This window comes from Muntiacus reevesi, chromosome 1 (assembly GCF_963930625.1).
Source record: "Muntiacus reevesi chromosome 1, mMunRee1.1, whole genome shotgun sequence".
NCBI classification, from domain to species: Eukaryota; Metazoa; Chordata; class Mammalia; order Artiodactyla; family Cervidae; genus Muntiacus; species Muntiacus reevesi.
Window position 1 is genome coordinate 115,364,108 of NC_089249.1, and position 15,111 is coordinate 115,379,218.

Consider the following 15,111-nt stretch of genomic DNA (forward strand, 5'->3'; position numbering starts at 1 on the left):
ATAAGAGCACTATGAAGTACATGATATCAATGTCCTCATTTTATAAATAAGAAAACTGAGGGAAGTAAAATAACTCACCTAAGATGTATAGGTATTAAGTGGTACAGCTGAAATGGAAACTCTAACAGGAAACTCTGGGCTCATAACTAAGCTTCTGTGCCAGTATACTCAGGTTATATCAGTTAGAATTAGGTTTGGGCACATATTATTTAAAAACAAAACAAGAGTGTCTTAAAAACAGAGAAGTTTCTTTCCCTCTTATATACAAGAAGTAAGGCAGAGGGGTCCAGGCTGCTATGACAATTCCACAATCACGCTGTTCCCAGACTCTCCTGTCCTGCTCCAGCACCTTAGCACCCAGCCTCCATCCTCAAGGTCAATTCATGGTATAAGATGGCTGTTGGAGTTTCACCCATTTTTCCATATTACAGATGGGAGGAAAAGGGGAAAACAGAAAATGTCTCTGGATCAAGTCTCTTTAAGGTGATCTGTAAAAAGCCCAATATAATACCATTGCATAAGTGGTATTAGCCAAATTTTAATCTTATGGCCACCTCCAGCTACCACGGAGGTTGGCTAAAAAAAATGCAGTGTTTTATCATGGCCTATAATGTGCCCCGACTGGGAAAAAATAAAATAGGTTCTATTACTAAGAATGAAGGGAAGAAAAATATTAGGGTGACTGCTATCACAGGTCTAGGAGAGGAAGGGAACATGGTCCTATTTTATATGTAGGATTTTAGAGAGGACCTCTCTAGTGAGGTGCTGTTTCAACAGTCTTCAAGGAAGTCAGGAAGTAAGCCAAGCGAGCATCTAGAAGAAGATAATTTCAAACAACAGAAAATCCCAGAAGGATGAATTGGTTTATGTCCAACAAACGTGGCAAGAGGGCAATGAGCAAAGAAAGTGGTGGCAGGAGGTAAGGTCAAGAGATGCTCAAGGCCAGAGGATAACCAGGTAGTATCCTGGAGGGCCCTGAGAGTAGTTTCAGTTTTACTTGAAAAGAGTTGGAAAATCAGCAGAGGGTTTGGTGCATCAGAGTGAAGTGATCTTTTTTAAAGTGATACGACACTAGCTGCTCTCAGGAAATCAGACAGTAGGGGAGCAAGAGGAGAAGGAAGTAGGACACGAATGATGAATCTTTAATACCATGGTCCAGGCAAGAAGAGATACTATCCTGGACCAGTGTGTTTGGGAGGAATATGTTACAACTGATGGGCTCTTGCTGGCTTTATTTTGAAGCCAAAGCAAATTGCATTAGCTGATGTAAAGAACAGCCACAAGGTTTGCAATCCATACAATTAGAAGATAAGCTTTACTGATTACATTTCTAACATCGGGGTGACTGAGAATGAGGCAAATTTGAGGGTGGATCTAGAGTTGGGTTTTAAGCCAGTTTGAGATAGTATTCATTAATAAATTCTAAAACGGGTAAAATGAAATTGAATAGAAACATGTACTGCTAAGTTTTCCTTTAACCCATAACCTCTATTTCCTAATTCTAACTTGATCTGCATCAATAGACAGAAGAGACACTGAGGAAATATTTGGGTTCCAAAGAGGGTGTGGCTGATGCACTTCGACAGACTGATCAGTCGCTGACAGAAAAGGAAGAAGAGACTGAAGGTGAGAACAGCTGAAAACACTCTGCTGCTGCTAAGTCACTTCAGTCGTGTCTGACTCTTATGTGTGACCCCTTAGTCGGAAGCCCACCAGGCTCCCCTGTCCCTGGGATTCTCCAGGCAAGAACACTGGAGTGGGTTGCCATTTCCTCCTCCAATGAAAGTGAAATGTGAAAGATGAAAGTGCAGTCGCTCAGTCGTGTCCGACTCTTAGCGACCCCATGGACTGCAGCCTACCAGGCTCCTCCGTCCTTGGTATTCTCCAGGCAAGAACACTGGAGTGGGTTGTCATGCCCTCCTCCAGGGAATCTCCACCAAGGGATCCAACTCACATCTCCTGCACTGGCAGTCAGATTCTGATTGCTCAGTGCAAAAATAAACACAAGAGTCTTTCTTCATGAGACAAGCAAACAAGTAAAAAGGGTGAAAGCAGAAATAAAGCTATAAAAATAACTTAAGATTCTCATATTTCTCTGCTTATTTTTCTTCTTAAGTGGAACGTATAAAGTCTGAAGCTGTGGAAGCTGCAAAGAAAATGTTAGAGGAAATGCAAAAGAAGTATCAACAGATGATGCAAGAAAAAGAAGCGAGTTATCAGGAACATATGAAGCAACTGACTGAGAAGTTGGAAAAGGAGAGGGCCCAGTTAATAGCAGACCAAGAGAGGGTTCTAGCCCTTAAACTTCAGGTATCAACTGTAGCATCTCCATTCTACCTTCCACTGTGCTGAATCAAAGCTCTTAAAAGTTAGGGCATTATATCAGTTTAAGGACTGTTCTAGCCCAAACACTGGTAGACATTTCATTCCCTTACTGCTTCTACCCCTAACCATCTCTGGTTATTGAAGTCTATCCTGACAGGGAATCTATGAGATGGATACAATTTCCTGCATTTTACCAACAAAGAAATCTCATTTCATGAAGGTTGAGTGTCACTAAGTCACAAACCGTGGAATCAGGAACTTCCTGCAGGCCTGCCATACTCGACCATTGTGTGGTGAACTATTAGGGACTTAAAAAGAGAAGTTTCAAATGGAGCAGTGTTTATGCTTTGAGACTCATTCTCTGAAGCTAAAAAAAAAAAAAAGGAAAAAGAAAACCATGGGGAAAATAGCTTCAGATAAAAACAAAGAGAAGTAGATGTATTTTTTAAACCAACACTCTATCTAACAGTTTTCTAGAATCTCCCAACATGATGAGGGGTGTGTTATATTTATGTGCCACCTTCTCTGCAGGAGAAGCATTTCCCAGTAATCCACCTTGGTTCACAACCTCATCATGGCTCACGGTACCACTTGTGCTATTTTTCACCTCACAGGACGAGTTAGAAGCAAAGCGACATGACTTTTGTAGACAGAACGTGAACGCATCCTCAGATTGCTGCATGGCTTTAATTGATGATATATTTCATCCTCTATATGAAGATGTGAAGCAGGGAACATTTTCTAAACCAGGAGGTTATTATCTATTTATTAAGAAGATGAATGAGCCGAAGGAAAAGTACCACCAGGTCCCCAGAAAGAGGGTACAGGTAAATTACCTACTGATCACCATTTCTGGGGCCTCGCTGATATGACTCTTTCAAACTACAGTGGGAACAACAAAAATGCAATGGGTAAATGGTGCCTGTGGCTTTCATTGACTACTATGGGTTTATTCAATAGGACAGACTACCATGGGATGAATCTGCTATTCATCCCATGGTAGTGCTTCTTGGAAGCACAGTGGGTAGCCCTCAAAAACGTTTGCAGAATTTATTCAATAATTTAGTCATTCTATCATCCAAAAATTCTCTACTCAGGCCTAACTATATGTCTATAACTGGGATTAGTGCAGTTTTAAAAAAAAAAGCAAGTTCTTTCAAAGTATTCACCAGCAATCAACAAAGTATAGCTTACAGCAAATCTAATAATAACAGCAGTTCACATATAGACCTATTTTGTGTTAGGAAAGAAATGGGCTTAACTCATTCAGTCCTCATAAGAGCACTATGAAGTACATGATATCAATGTCCTCATTTTATAAATAAGAAAACTGAGGGAAGTAAAATAACTCACCTAAGATGTATAGGTATTAAGTGGTACAGCTGAAATGGAAACTCTAACAGGAAACTCTGGGCTCATAACTAAGCTTCTGTGCCAGTATACTCAGGTTATATCAGTTAGAATTAGGTTTGGGCACATATTATTTAAAAACAAAACAAGAGTGTCTTAAAAACAGAGAAGTTTCTTTCCCTCTTATATACAAGAAGTAAGGCAGAGGGGTCCAGGCTGCTATGACAATTCCACAATCATGCTGTTCCCAGACTCTCCTGTCCTGCTCCAGCACCTTAGCACCCAGCCTCCATCTTCAAGGTCAATTCATGGTATAAGATGGCTGTTGGAGTTTCACCCATTCTTTCCATATTACAGATGGGAAGAAAAGGGGAAAACAGAAAATGTCTCTGGATCAAGTCTCTTTAAGGTGATCTGTAAAAAGCCCAATATAATACCATTGCATAAGTGGTATTAGCCAAATTTTAATCTTATGGCCACCTCCAGCTACCACGGAGGTTGGCTAAAAAAAATGCAGTGTTTTATCATGGCCTATAATGTGCCCCGACTGGGAAAAAATAAAAAGGTTCTATTACTAAGAATGAAGGGAAGAAAAATATTAGGGTGACTGCTATCACAGGTCTAGGAGAGGAAGGGAACATGGTCCTATTTTATATGTAGGATTTTAGAGAGGACCTCTCTAGTGAGGTGCTGTTTCAACAGTCTTCAAGGAAGTCAGGAAGTAAGCCAAGCGAGCATCTAGAAGAAGATAATTTCAAACAACAGAAAATCCCAGAAGGATGAATTGGTTTATGTCCAACAAACGTGGCAAGAGGGCAATGAGCAAAGAAAGTGGTGGCAGGAGGTAAGGTCAAGAGATGCTCAAGGCCAGAGGATAACCAGGTAGTATCCTGGAGGGCCCTGAGAGTAGTTTCAGTTTTACTTGCAAAGAGTTGGAAAATCAGCAGAGGGTTTGGTGCATCAGAGTGAAGTGATCTTTTTTACAGTGATACGACACTAGCTGCTCTCAGGAAATCAGACAGTAGGGGAGCAAGAGGAGAAGGAAGTAGGTAGACGAATTATGAATCTAATACCATGGTCCAGGCAAGAAGAGATACTATCCTGGACCAGTGTGTTTGGGAGGAATATGTTACAACTGATGGGCTCTTGCTGGCTTTATTTTGAAGCCAAAGCAAATTCCATTAGCTGATGTAAAGAACAGCCACAAGGTTTGCAATCCATACAATTAGAAGATAAGCTTTACTGATTACATTTCTAACATCGGGGTGACTGAGAATGAGGCAAATTTGAGGGTGGATCTAGAGTTGGGTTTTAAGCCAGTTTGAGATAGTATTCATTAATAAATTCTAAAACGGGTAAAATGAAATTGAATAGAAACATGTACTGCTAAGTTTTCCTTTAACCCATAACCTCTATTTCCTAATTCTAACTTGATCTGCATCAATAGACAGAAGAGACACTGAGGAAATATTTGGGTTCCAAAGAGGGTGTGGCTGATGCACTTCGACAGACTGATCAGTCGCTGACAGAAAAGGAAGAAGAGACTGAAGGTGAGAACAGCTGAAAACACTCTGCTGCTGCTAAGTCACTTCAGTCGTGTCTGACTCTTATGTGTGACCCCTTAGTCGGAAGCCCACCAGGCTCCCCTGTCCCTGGGATTCTCCAGGCAAGAACACTGGAGTGGGTTGCCATTTCCTCCTCCAATGAAAGTGAAATGTGAAAGATGAAAGTGCAGTCGATCAGTCGTGTCCGACTCTTAGCGACCCCATGGACTGCAGCCTACCAGGCTCCTCCGTCCATGGTATTTTCCAGGCAAGAACACTGGAGTGGGTTGTCATGCCCTCCTCCAGGGAATCTCCACCAAGGGATCCAACTCACATCTCCTGCACTGGCAGTCAGATTCTGATTGCTCAGTGCAAAAATAAACACAAGAGTCTTTCTTCATGAGACAAGCAAACAAGTAAAAAGGGTGAAAGCAGAAATAAAGCTATAAAAATAAATTAAGATTCTCATATTTCTCTGCTTATTTTTCTTCTTAAGTGGAACGTGTAAAGTCTGAAGCTGCAGAAGCTGCAAAGAAAATGTTAGAGGAAATGCAAAAGAAGAATCAACAGATGATGCAAGAAAAAGAAGCGAGTTATCAGGAACATATGAAGCAACTGACTGAGAAGATGGAAAATGAGAGGGCCCAGTTAATAGCAGACCAAGAGAGGGTTCTAGCCCTTAAACTTCAGGTATTCAACTGTAGCATCTCCATTCTACCTTCCACTGTGCTGAATCAAAGCTCTTAAAAGTTAGGGCATTATATCAGTTTAAGGACTGTTCTAGCCCAAACACTGGTAAACATTTCATTCCCTTACTGCTTCTACCCCTAACCATCTCTGGTTATTGAAGTCTATCTTGTTGTTTAGTTGTTAAGTTGTTCCTGACTTCTTTGCGGCCCCTTGGACTGTAGCCTACCAGACTCCTCTGTCCATAAGATTTTCCAGACAAAAATACTGGAGTGAGTTGCTGTTTCTTTCTCCAGGGGATTTTCCCGACTCAGGGATCAAACACAGGTCTCCTGCATTTCAGGGAGATTCTCTACCATCTGAAACACCAGGAAATTCCATATCGTACAATTAGCTGCATACCCAGGCTGCATCTTTCTTCTTGCTACTCTCCAAATCTGTGCCAAGTTGGGATGTCTACCCTGTAATATAGCATGGACCAGTGTAGGCTTTACCTCCTCAACTTATTTCTGTTATCTCTGCTACCAAAATTTGGATACTTGTACTAAATTGCCTGATCAAACACCTGCTGTGATTCTGAATTTTGTAGTAACCTTCCTATGGTGTTCTTTCATCTTCCTTGCCTTCTTAGATATACATTTGGGAGTTCATGTGATATAGAGCTGAGATAGAAAAGGACAGTTTTTTTTTTTTTTAAAGACTGTTGTTTCAGGTTGAAGGAAGTAAAAAATTAATTCTAGGGTTCACAAATATTTTAGAAACTATAAGAGAAGAATATTTCTGAAGCTAAATAAATCCCAGAAAAATTTTGTTAGTAGACTTAAGAAAGAGGGATATAATGAATATTAAAGGAGGAAAAGACTTCAAAAAGAAGTTTCACAACCCATGAGGGATTAATATAGGTATAATTTAGCAACTGTGGGAAATGTTTTAAGTTGTGTGTTCAGTCTCCACTTTCCCTTTTAGGAACAGGGGCGACTTCTCCAGGAGGGATTCCAAAAGGAGGGCATGAAACTTCATCAAGAGATTATAGCCCTCCAGAAGAATCAGGGAGAATTGCCATCATGTAACATTCACTAAAAACCTAAGGACCATAATTTCCTAACCAGCTTCTATCTGTTAAGAACAAGTTGAATGAGCACCTTCAAGATGTCAAACAATTGCCACTAAACTTGAAGTCATAAGATGCATTTGCATTGAGGCTTAAAGTTTGCAAAGATGAAATAAAATGTGAAGGCAGTGTTTAACCTATAGAAGAATTCAATTCATGATTAAATATAGTATAAATGACTAGTATGATACCTCAGTAGAACCTATATTTGAAATCATGCATATTGATTCTAGAGAGACTTTTAATTGTGTAATTGGGATACATTTACATCCAATTTGGGGATATCAGAGGTGTTCTATTCAGTGTAGACTGTTTCCTCACACATAAACCACCCCTCTAGGTATCCTCAGCTCCATGGTCTTACTCAAGGATTTACTTTGGTACTGGGATGGAGTTGGAGTGTTGTGTACACCGGAAAAGTCTGATGGGAGCATACAAAGTCATGGAGCACAGTCAAGCATCACTCCTGCCAAGCAGTCACTAGGTCACATGATGGCTTCCAATAAGGGAGACCTGGAACAATTAACTTCAGGGTGCAGAGAATGGACAGTTCTCCATTAGGTGGAGGCTGTATTGCTGGGGTCACTGAAGGGATTCCTGAACACTGGTAGGGGAATTACTTGCACCTGTGTGAAATGGATATATGAGTGGGTGTTCAACCTTCTTTGTCTAGAGAATCCTTCTAGATAATTACTGCCCCATTTCTAGGCCACAGAATGTCTCTCATGCACAGTTCCAAGAATAACTTCTACAATCACAAAAAGGAAACTTTAGCTCATAATTCCTTTCTATTCCTCCGAGAATCATAGCTATAATTCTTCAAAACCTTACCTAGCTCCATTTTTCAGTGATCAAGACCATACCCATGCAAAAGAAATGCAAAAAGGCAAAATGATTGTCAGAGGAGGCCTTACATGTAGCTGAGAAAAGAAGGGAAGTGAAAGACAAAGGAGAAAAGGAAAGATAAACCCATTTGAATGCAGAGTTCCAAAGAATAGCAAGGAGAAATAAGAAAGACTTCCTTGGTGATCAGTGAAAAGAAGTAGAGGAAAAGAAAAGAATGGGAAGGCCTAGCGATCTCTTCAAGAAAATTAGAGCTACCAAGGGAATATTTCATGCAACGATAGGCAGAATAAAGGACAGAAATTGTATGGACCTAACAGAAGCTGAAGATATTTTAAAAAGGTGATAAAATACACAGAAGAACAATAAAAAGCAAGATCTTCATGATGCTGATAACCATGATATTGTGATCACTCACCTATAGCCAGACATCCTGAAGTCTGCAGTCAAGTGGTCCTTGGAAGCATCACCATGAACCAAGCTAGTGGAGGCGATGGAACTCCAGTTGAGGTATTTCAAATCCTAAAAGATGATGCTGTGAAAGTGCTGCACTCAATATGCCAGCAAATTTGGATAACTCAGCAAGGCCAAATTTGGATAAAATGGGACTGGAAAAGGTCAGTTTTCACTTCAATCCCAAAGAAAGGCAATGTCAATGAATGTTCTAGCTACCATACAGTTGAACTCATCTCACACGCTAGCAAAGTAATGCTCAAAATTCTCCAAGCCAGGCTTCAACAATACATGAACCGTGAACTTCCAAATGTTTAAGCTGGTTTTAGAAAAGGCAGAGGAACCAGAGGTCAAAATGCCAATGCCCACTGGATCAACAAAAAAGCAACAGTTTTCCAGAAAAATATCCACTTCTGCTTTATTGACTATGCTAAAGCCTTGGACTGTATGGATCACCACAAACTGTGGAAACTTCTTCAAGAGATGGGAATACCAGGCCACCTGACCTGCGTCTTGAGAAATCTGTATGCAGGTCAGGAAGCAACAGTTAGAACTGGACATGGAACAGCACACTGGTTCCAAATCGAGAAAGGATTTTCTCAAGGCTGTATATTGTCACCCTCCTTATTTAACTTATATGCAGAGCACATCATGTGAAATGCAGACTGGAAGAAGCACAAGCTGGAATCAAGATTGCTGGGAGAAATATCAATAACCTCAGATATGCAGATGACAGCACCCTTATGACAGAAAGCAAAGAGGAATTAAAGAGCCTCTTGATGAAAGTGAAAGAAGACAATGAAAAAGTTGGCTTAAAACTCAAAATTCAGGAAACTAAGATCATAGCATCCAGTGCAATCACTTCTGGCAAATAGATGGGGAAACAATGGACACAGTGACAGACTTTATTTTTGGAGGGGCTCCAAAATTACTGCAGATGGTTACTGCAGCCATGAAATTAAATGCTTGCTCTTTGGAAGAAAAACTGTGATCAATCTAGACAGCACATTAAAAAGTAGAGATATTACTTTGCCAATAAAATTATGTCTAGTCAAAGCTATGGCTTTTCTGTTAGTCATGTATGGATGTGAGAGTTGGACTGTAAAGAAAGCTGAATGCCAAAGAATTGATGTTTTTGAACTGTAGTGTTAGAGAAGACTCTTGAGAGTCCCTTGGACTGCAGGAGATCAAACCAGTCAATCCTAAAGGAAATCAGTCCTGAATATTCATTGGAAGGACTGATGTTGAACCTGAAACTCCTATACTTTGGCCACCTGATGTGAAGAACTGGCTCATTGGGAAAGACCCTGATGCTGCGAAAGATTGAAGGCAGGAGAAGGATAAGATGGTTAGATGGCATCACCCACTTGATGGACATGAGTTTGAGCAAGCTCCTGCAGTTGGTGATGGACAGGGAAGCCTGGCGTGCTGCAGTCCGTCATGTTGCAGAGTCGGACACGACTGAGAGACTGAACTGAACTGAACTGAATTAATGTTATCTACCATCATCTATATATACCATACAAGATATATACTATAATCTGTATATACCCCATATGATATACCATAGTCTCCATCCCTTTAGTCTACCTTTGTCTTCATAAAGTGGGTTCCTTGTACACAACAGATAATTGAGTCTTGTGTTTTTAATCCACTCTGGCAGTCTCTGTCTTTTAATTCGTGTATTTAGATCATTGATATTGAAATTGATTACTGATAGAGTAGGATTAATATCCACCTTACTTGGTACTTTTTGCTATTCATTGCCCACATCTTTGTCAATATTTTATCTTTCAGTCCTTTTCTAAATTTTGGTTTTAATTATGCATTTTATATGATTCCATTTTCTATCTTTTCTTAGCATAGCAATTATACCTCTTAAAATGTTTTTTTTTAAACTGTTTACCCTAGAAATTGCAATATACGTTTCTAAACAATCCATGTTCAGTGTCAGTTAACACTATACCACATCACCAATAGCACAAACACCTTAAAATAACAAAATATTCCTGACTCTTCTGTCCGGTCTTTTGTATCATTGCTATAATTCATTTCATTCCTACATACACCACAATCTTCAAATATATTGGTGCTATTATTGTTTTAATAAATTGTATGTTAGATCAACTTAGAATAAGAAAAATATATTTTTATTTCCTTGCCATTTATTCCTCCTTTGGTGCTATTTTACTCTTTATGTAGATCCAAATTTCTGATATATTATTTTCCTCCTCTGAAGAACTTTAAACATTTCTTACAATTCAGGGTTCCTGGTGACAGATTCCCTCAATTTTTGCTTTTCTGAGGAAGTACTTATTTCTTCTTCACTCAGAAGAATAATTTCAGTAGATACAGAATTCTAATTTGGTGTTACTATTTCTTTTGAGGTTTTAATTATTTCACTCCATTTTCTTCTTGCTTGTATGCTTTCAAAGGAGACGTCTGATATAATTATTAACCTAGTGCCTCTGTGAGTAAAATAAAATCTCTGGCTTATTTCAAGATTTTCTCTTTGCCTTTGGTTTTCTGTAGTTGAATATGATGTGCTCTTCAATCTGAAAAGTTTCTATTCACACACCTCCAAATTCACTGAGTCCATCCCAATCATGTTCAGTCTACTGATGAACCTACCAGAGACATTCTTCATTCTGTCACCATGTTTTTAGTTTCTTGTATTTCCTTAAAAGTGTGGGAGTTTCCATTTCTCTCTATATATTACTCACCTGTTCATTCACATTTTCCTCTTTCTCCATTAGATTTCTTAGCATATTAATCACAGTCATTTTAAATTTAGCTGTCTGATAATTTGTAAATTTCTGCCATTTCTGAATCTGGTTCTGATGCTTGATTTGACTCATCAGACTGCTTTTAGGTCTTTTAGCATGTCTAGTAATTTTTTGTTGAAAGCTGGCATAGTTTAATATTTTGAAGGACCTGAGGTAAATACGTCTCTAGCGTGAGGTTTTATGTTAACTGTCTACAGGTTAGATTGTGTTTACCACTAGTTTTGGCTGCTGTGTCAGGAAATAAAATTTCCTTACTGTTAATGTTTTTGTCTCTGCTATCTTTTGGTTTCCCTAGAAGAGTGGCCCCAAACATTTTGGAACCAGGGACTGGTCTTATGGAAGACAGTGGAAGTGGAGGTAGAGGATAGTTCAAGTGGTAATACTAGTGATGGGGCGTACCACATGAAGCTTCCCTTTCTTGCCCTGCATCTCACCTGCTGGTGTGCAGCCAAGTTCCTAACAGGCCATGGACTAGTACCAGTCTGCAGCAGGGGGTGGGGGGTGTTGGGGACCCCTGCCCACCCTAGAGAACTTTTCTACTACCATCTAATTCAGTTCAGTTCAGTTCAGTCACTCAGTCATGTCTGACTCTTTGTGACCCCATGAAGATGAAAGTGAAAGAGAAGAGTGAAAAAGTTGGCTTAAAGCTCAACATTCAGAAAACTAAGATCATGGCATCTGGTCCCATCACTTCATGGCAAATAGATGGGGAGACAGTGGAAACAGTGTCAGACTTTATTTTTTCGGGCTCCCAAATCCCTGCAGATGGTGACTGCAGCCATGAAATTAAAAGACGCTTACTCCTTGGAAGGAAAGTTATGACCAAACTAGATAGCATATTAAAAAGCAGAGACATTACTTTGCCAGCAAAGGTCTGTCTAGTCAAGGCTATGGTTTTTCCAGTGGTTGTGTATAGATGTGAGAGTTGGACTGGGAAGAAAGCCGAGCACCAAAAATTTGATACTTTTGAACTGTGGTGTTGGAGAAGACTCGGGCTGCAAGGAGACCCAACCAGTCCATCCTAAAGGAGATCAGTCCTGGTATTCATTGGAAGGACTGATGCTGAAGCTGAAACTCCAATACTTTGGCCACCTCATGCGAAGAGTTGACTCATTGGAAAAGACCCTGATGCTGGGAGGGATTGTGGGCAGGAGGAGAAGGGGACGACAGAGGATGAGATGGTTGGATTAGCATCACGGACTCGGTGGACTCGAGTTTGAGTAAACTCCAGGAGTTGGTGTTTGACAGGGCGGCCTGGTGTGCATATGTCTCCCCAAATATCATATGTTGAAAAACTTATGCCCAATGTGCTGGGTTTTCGTGGTGGGACCTTTAGGAAGCGATTAGTTCATGAGTACAGAACAATCATGAATAAGTGTAATGCTTACATAAACTCATACTATCTACCATCCTCATACCGTACCCTTGCTATGTTAGCTATAATTTTAGTCTTTTGAGGAACTTTCATACTGTTTTCCATAGTGGCTCCATCAATTTACATTCCCACCAATAGGGAACATACAAACGCTACATTTTAAAAGTCTTTTGCATTCATTTTAAAGGCATTGTTACTCTGTAGATAATTCTGGTTGACATTTTTCATTCAACACTTTAATAGAGATGTTATTCCACTTTCTCCTAGCTTATATAATTTCTAGCAATGTTCTTTCCAAACCTAGCTTTTGTTCTTCTGTATGTAATGTTTCATTTTTTACTGCTTTTCTTTAAGATTTTCTCTTCATAATATGCTTTTATTACTAGTCTGTTGGGTGCAAGGCCATATTTATCTTATATTTGTTTAGTTTGGGGTTCTGTGAACCTTCAATTGGCCATTTGTCTCTTTTATTAATTTTGGGAAATTTTCTCTTCAAGTATTTTTCCTGCCTCTTTCCTTACTTCTATTTTTATTTTTCCAATTATGTGTACAAGAAACCTTTTGTCATTGTACTGGGGGTTATCCTAAACTACTGAAGGCTCAGAATACTTTTGTCTCTTTATTTCTGTGTTTCCATGTGGTTAATGACTATCGATCTGTCTCAGATTATATGGTTCTTATACCAATTTGTTCATATATCATCTGTTAATTTTTTTAAAATAATTCTTAGTCACTGATACTGTGCTTTACTTTTATAGGATTTCCACTTAACTCTATTAACAGCATGCAGTCTTAAAAAATTTTTAATGTGTTCATGTGTGTTATTCACTTTTCCATTAGATCTTTCAACATAGTAATTGTGATTTCAAAGGCCCTGATTGTTCCACATTAGGTTTATTTCTGATTTTGTTTCTGTTCTTTGTCTTATCTCATTATGATGCATAGTTTTAACTTGGGTTTTTTTGTTTGTTTGTTTTTGTTTGTTTCTTCTTCTTGCTTGACTCCATTTTTATTGTGTGCTTAGCCCTGTTTAAAAAAAAATAAGTGGATATTGAGATAATAAGATTTATATTCGACAAATAGCACAATCTCTATTTTGGTTAGGATGATTGTGGGGGGCATTTATTCAGTGTAGTAATTCATCTGTGCTGAGTTTTGTTGTTGCTACACTACATCAAGTCCACCACAAGCTTCACATTCCTCCAGTGGAATTCTACTATTTGTAGTGGAAGACCTGAAGCACCAGAAGATTCTCTTAGTTTCCCTGTTCCATCCTCAACCTTTAGCAGGCCCTGCATACTTGTCATGTGGGCAGTCTTGGTGCTCTTGACCTATTCCAGTGGTAGACTGCTGTTTTTGTTTTTTGTTTTTGTCTATCTACTCATTGCAAGGCTTTGTTGAATGCCTGCATACACGTAGGTTTTCTAAGTAAATCTGTTGCACCTCAAACTTTGAAAAGTTCAGCCAGTCTACTCAACAAGTGTTATTGCATATCTCCTGCCCTGCACCTACTATTTCTTATGATACCTGATAGAGGCCAATGGAAGATTTTATGAGTATGTGTGAATTTCTCTTATGTCAAAGTTTATTGCGGATTTGGCCATTGTGCAATATGCAGGATGTTTACTAAAAATTTTGTTATTCTAATATCTGTAATCAGATAAAAGATAACTTGTATATGTGGCTCATCTCCTCAAAAGGGATTGCAACTCTTTGAGATTTTATCTTCTTGTTTTGCGACCTCACTTGGGATGGTTTCTTAAAAGCATGATTTTATAGATTATTTGGACCTTTTTTCTTTTCAGGTTGGAGCAATGTTCTCTTGAGACATTTTGAATTCTTAGTAGTTTGGAACATGGATCTCATTTCTCTTGATTAGTCACTCTAGCTTTACCAGTTTCATAAACTACCAATTTTACAAACAGTTTGGTTGCTTTGACTCTCTTATTATATATTGGTTTTCTACTTCATTGTTTTGTTTTTATTTTGGTTTCTTCTACTTTTTCTGCATTTGGTTCACTTGAAGAGATTGGTATTTAGCTTGTTTTCTACTTTAATTCTTTACTATGTATTTACTTTATAGCTTTGAGGATATGAATTTCACTGAAATTAGTGATTTAACTGCATCTTGAAGTCTGATACCTGGTATTATCAGTATTACTCATTTAAAAATATTTTATATTTTTCAAAATAAAATTTTCTGTGACCCATATATTAACTAGAATTGTAATATAAAAATACAAGAATCTTTAGTTATCTTTTTGTCACTGTTTTATAACATTGAAAGGTGAAAGTGTTAGTTGCTCAATCATGTCCAGCTCTTTGCAAACCCCATGAAGTGTAGCCTGCCAGGCTCCTCTGTCCATAGGATTCTCCAGGCAAGAATTGTGGAATGGGTAGCCATTCCCTTCTCCAGGGGATCTTCCCATCCCAGGGATTGAACATGGGTCTCCTGCATTTCAGGCAGATTCTTTATCATCTGAGCCACCAGGGAATATTTTTTTAACATAGCATTATGGTAAATTGGTATACTCTGCTCGACTTTAATTTGTTAGCCTGAAAAAACATGTTTTCTGCAGTGTTTGATCACAATTATCAACATATAAAATATCTATTTGTTCAACTTGCTAATTAGCC

The 15,111-nt window shown here is 38.9% G+C and overlaps 1 protein-coding gene across 1 annotated transcript; it reads left to right on the forward strand.

The window, feature by feature from the left end:
* Positions 1–2,813: 2,813 nt before the first annotated feature.
* LOC136147192 (guanylate-binding protein 2-like) lies at positions 2,814–5,966 on the forward strand. Its single transcript, XM_065906502.1, has 3 exons — positions 2,814–3,152; positions 5,123–5,225; positions 5,716–5,966. Exons 1-3 carry the CDS (start codon positions 2,814–2,816, stop codon positions 5,964–5,966), a joined length of 693 nt encoding a protein of 230 aa, XP_065762574.1.
* Positions 5,967–15,111: the final 9,145 nt, after the last annotated feature.

Coding starts and splice junctions, on each gene's coding strand:
- LOC136147192 (XM_065906502.1), top strand. CDS start 2,814: ATGATGAGGGGTGTGTTATATTTATGTGCCACCTTCTCTGCAGGAGAA. Junction 3,153..5,122: donor TCCCCAGAAAGAGGGTACAG/GTAAATTACCTA, acceptor CTGCATCAATAG/ACAGAAGAGACACTGAGGAA. Junction 5,226..5,715: donor AAAGGAAGAAGAGACTGAAG/GTGAGAACAGCT, acceptor TTTCTTCTTAAG/TGGAACGTGTAAAGTCTGAA.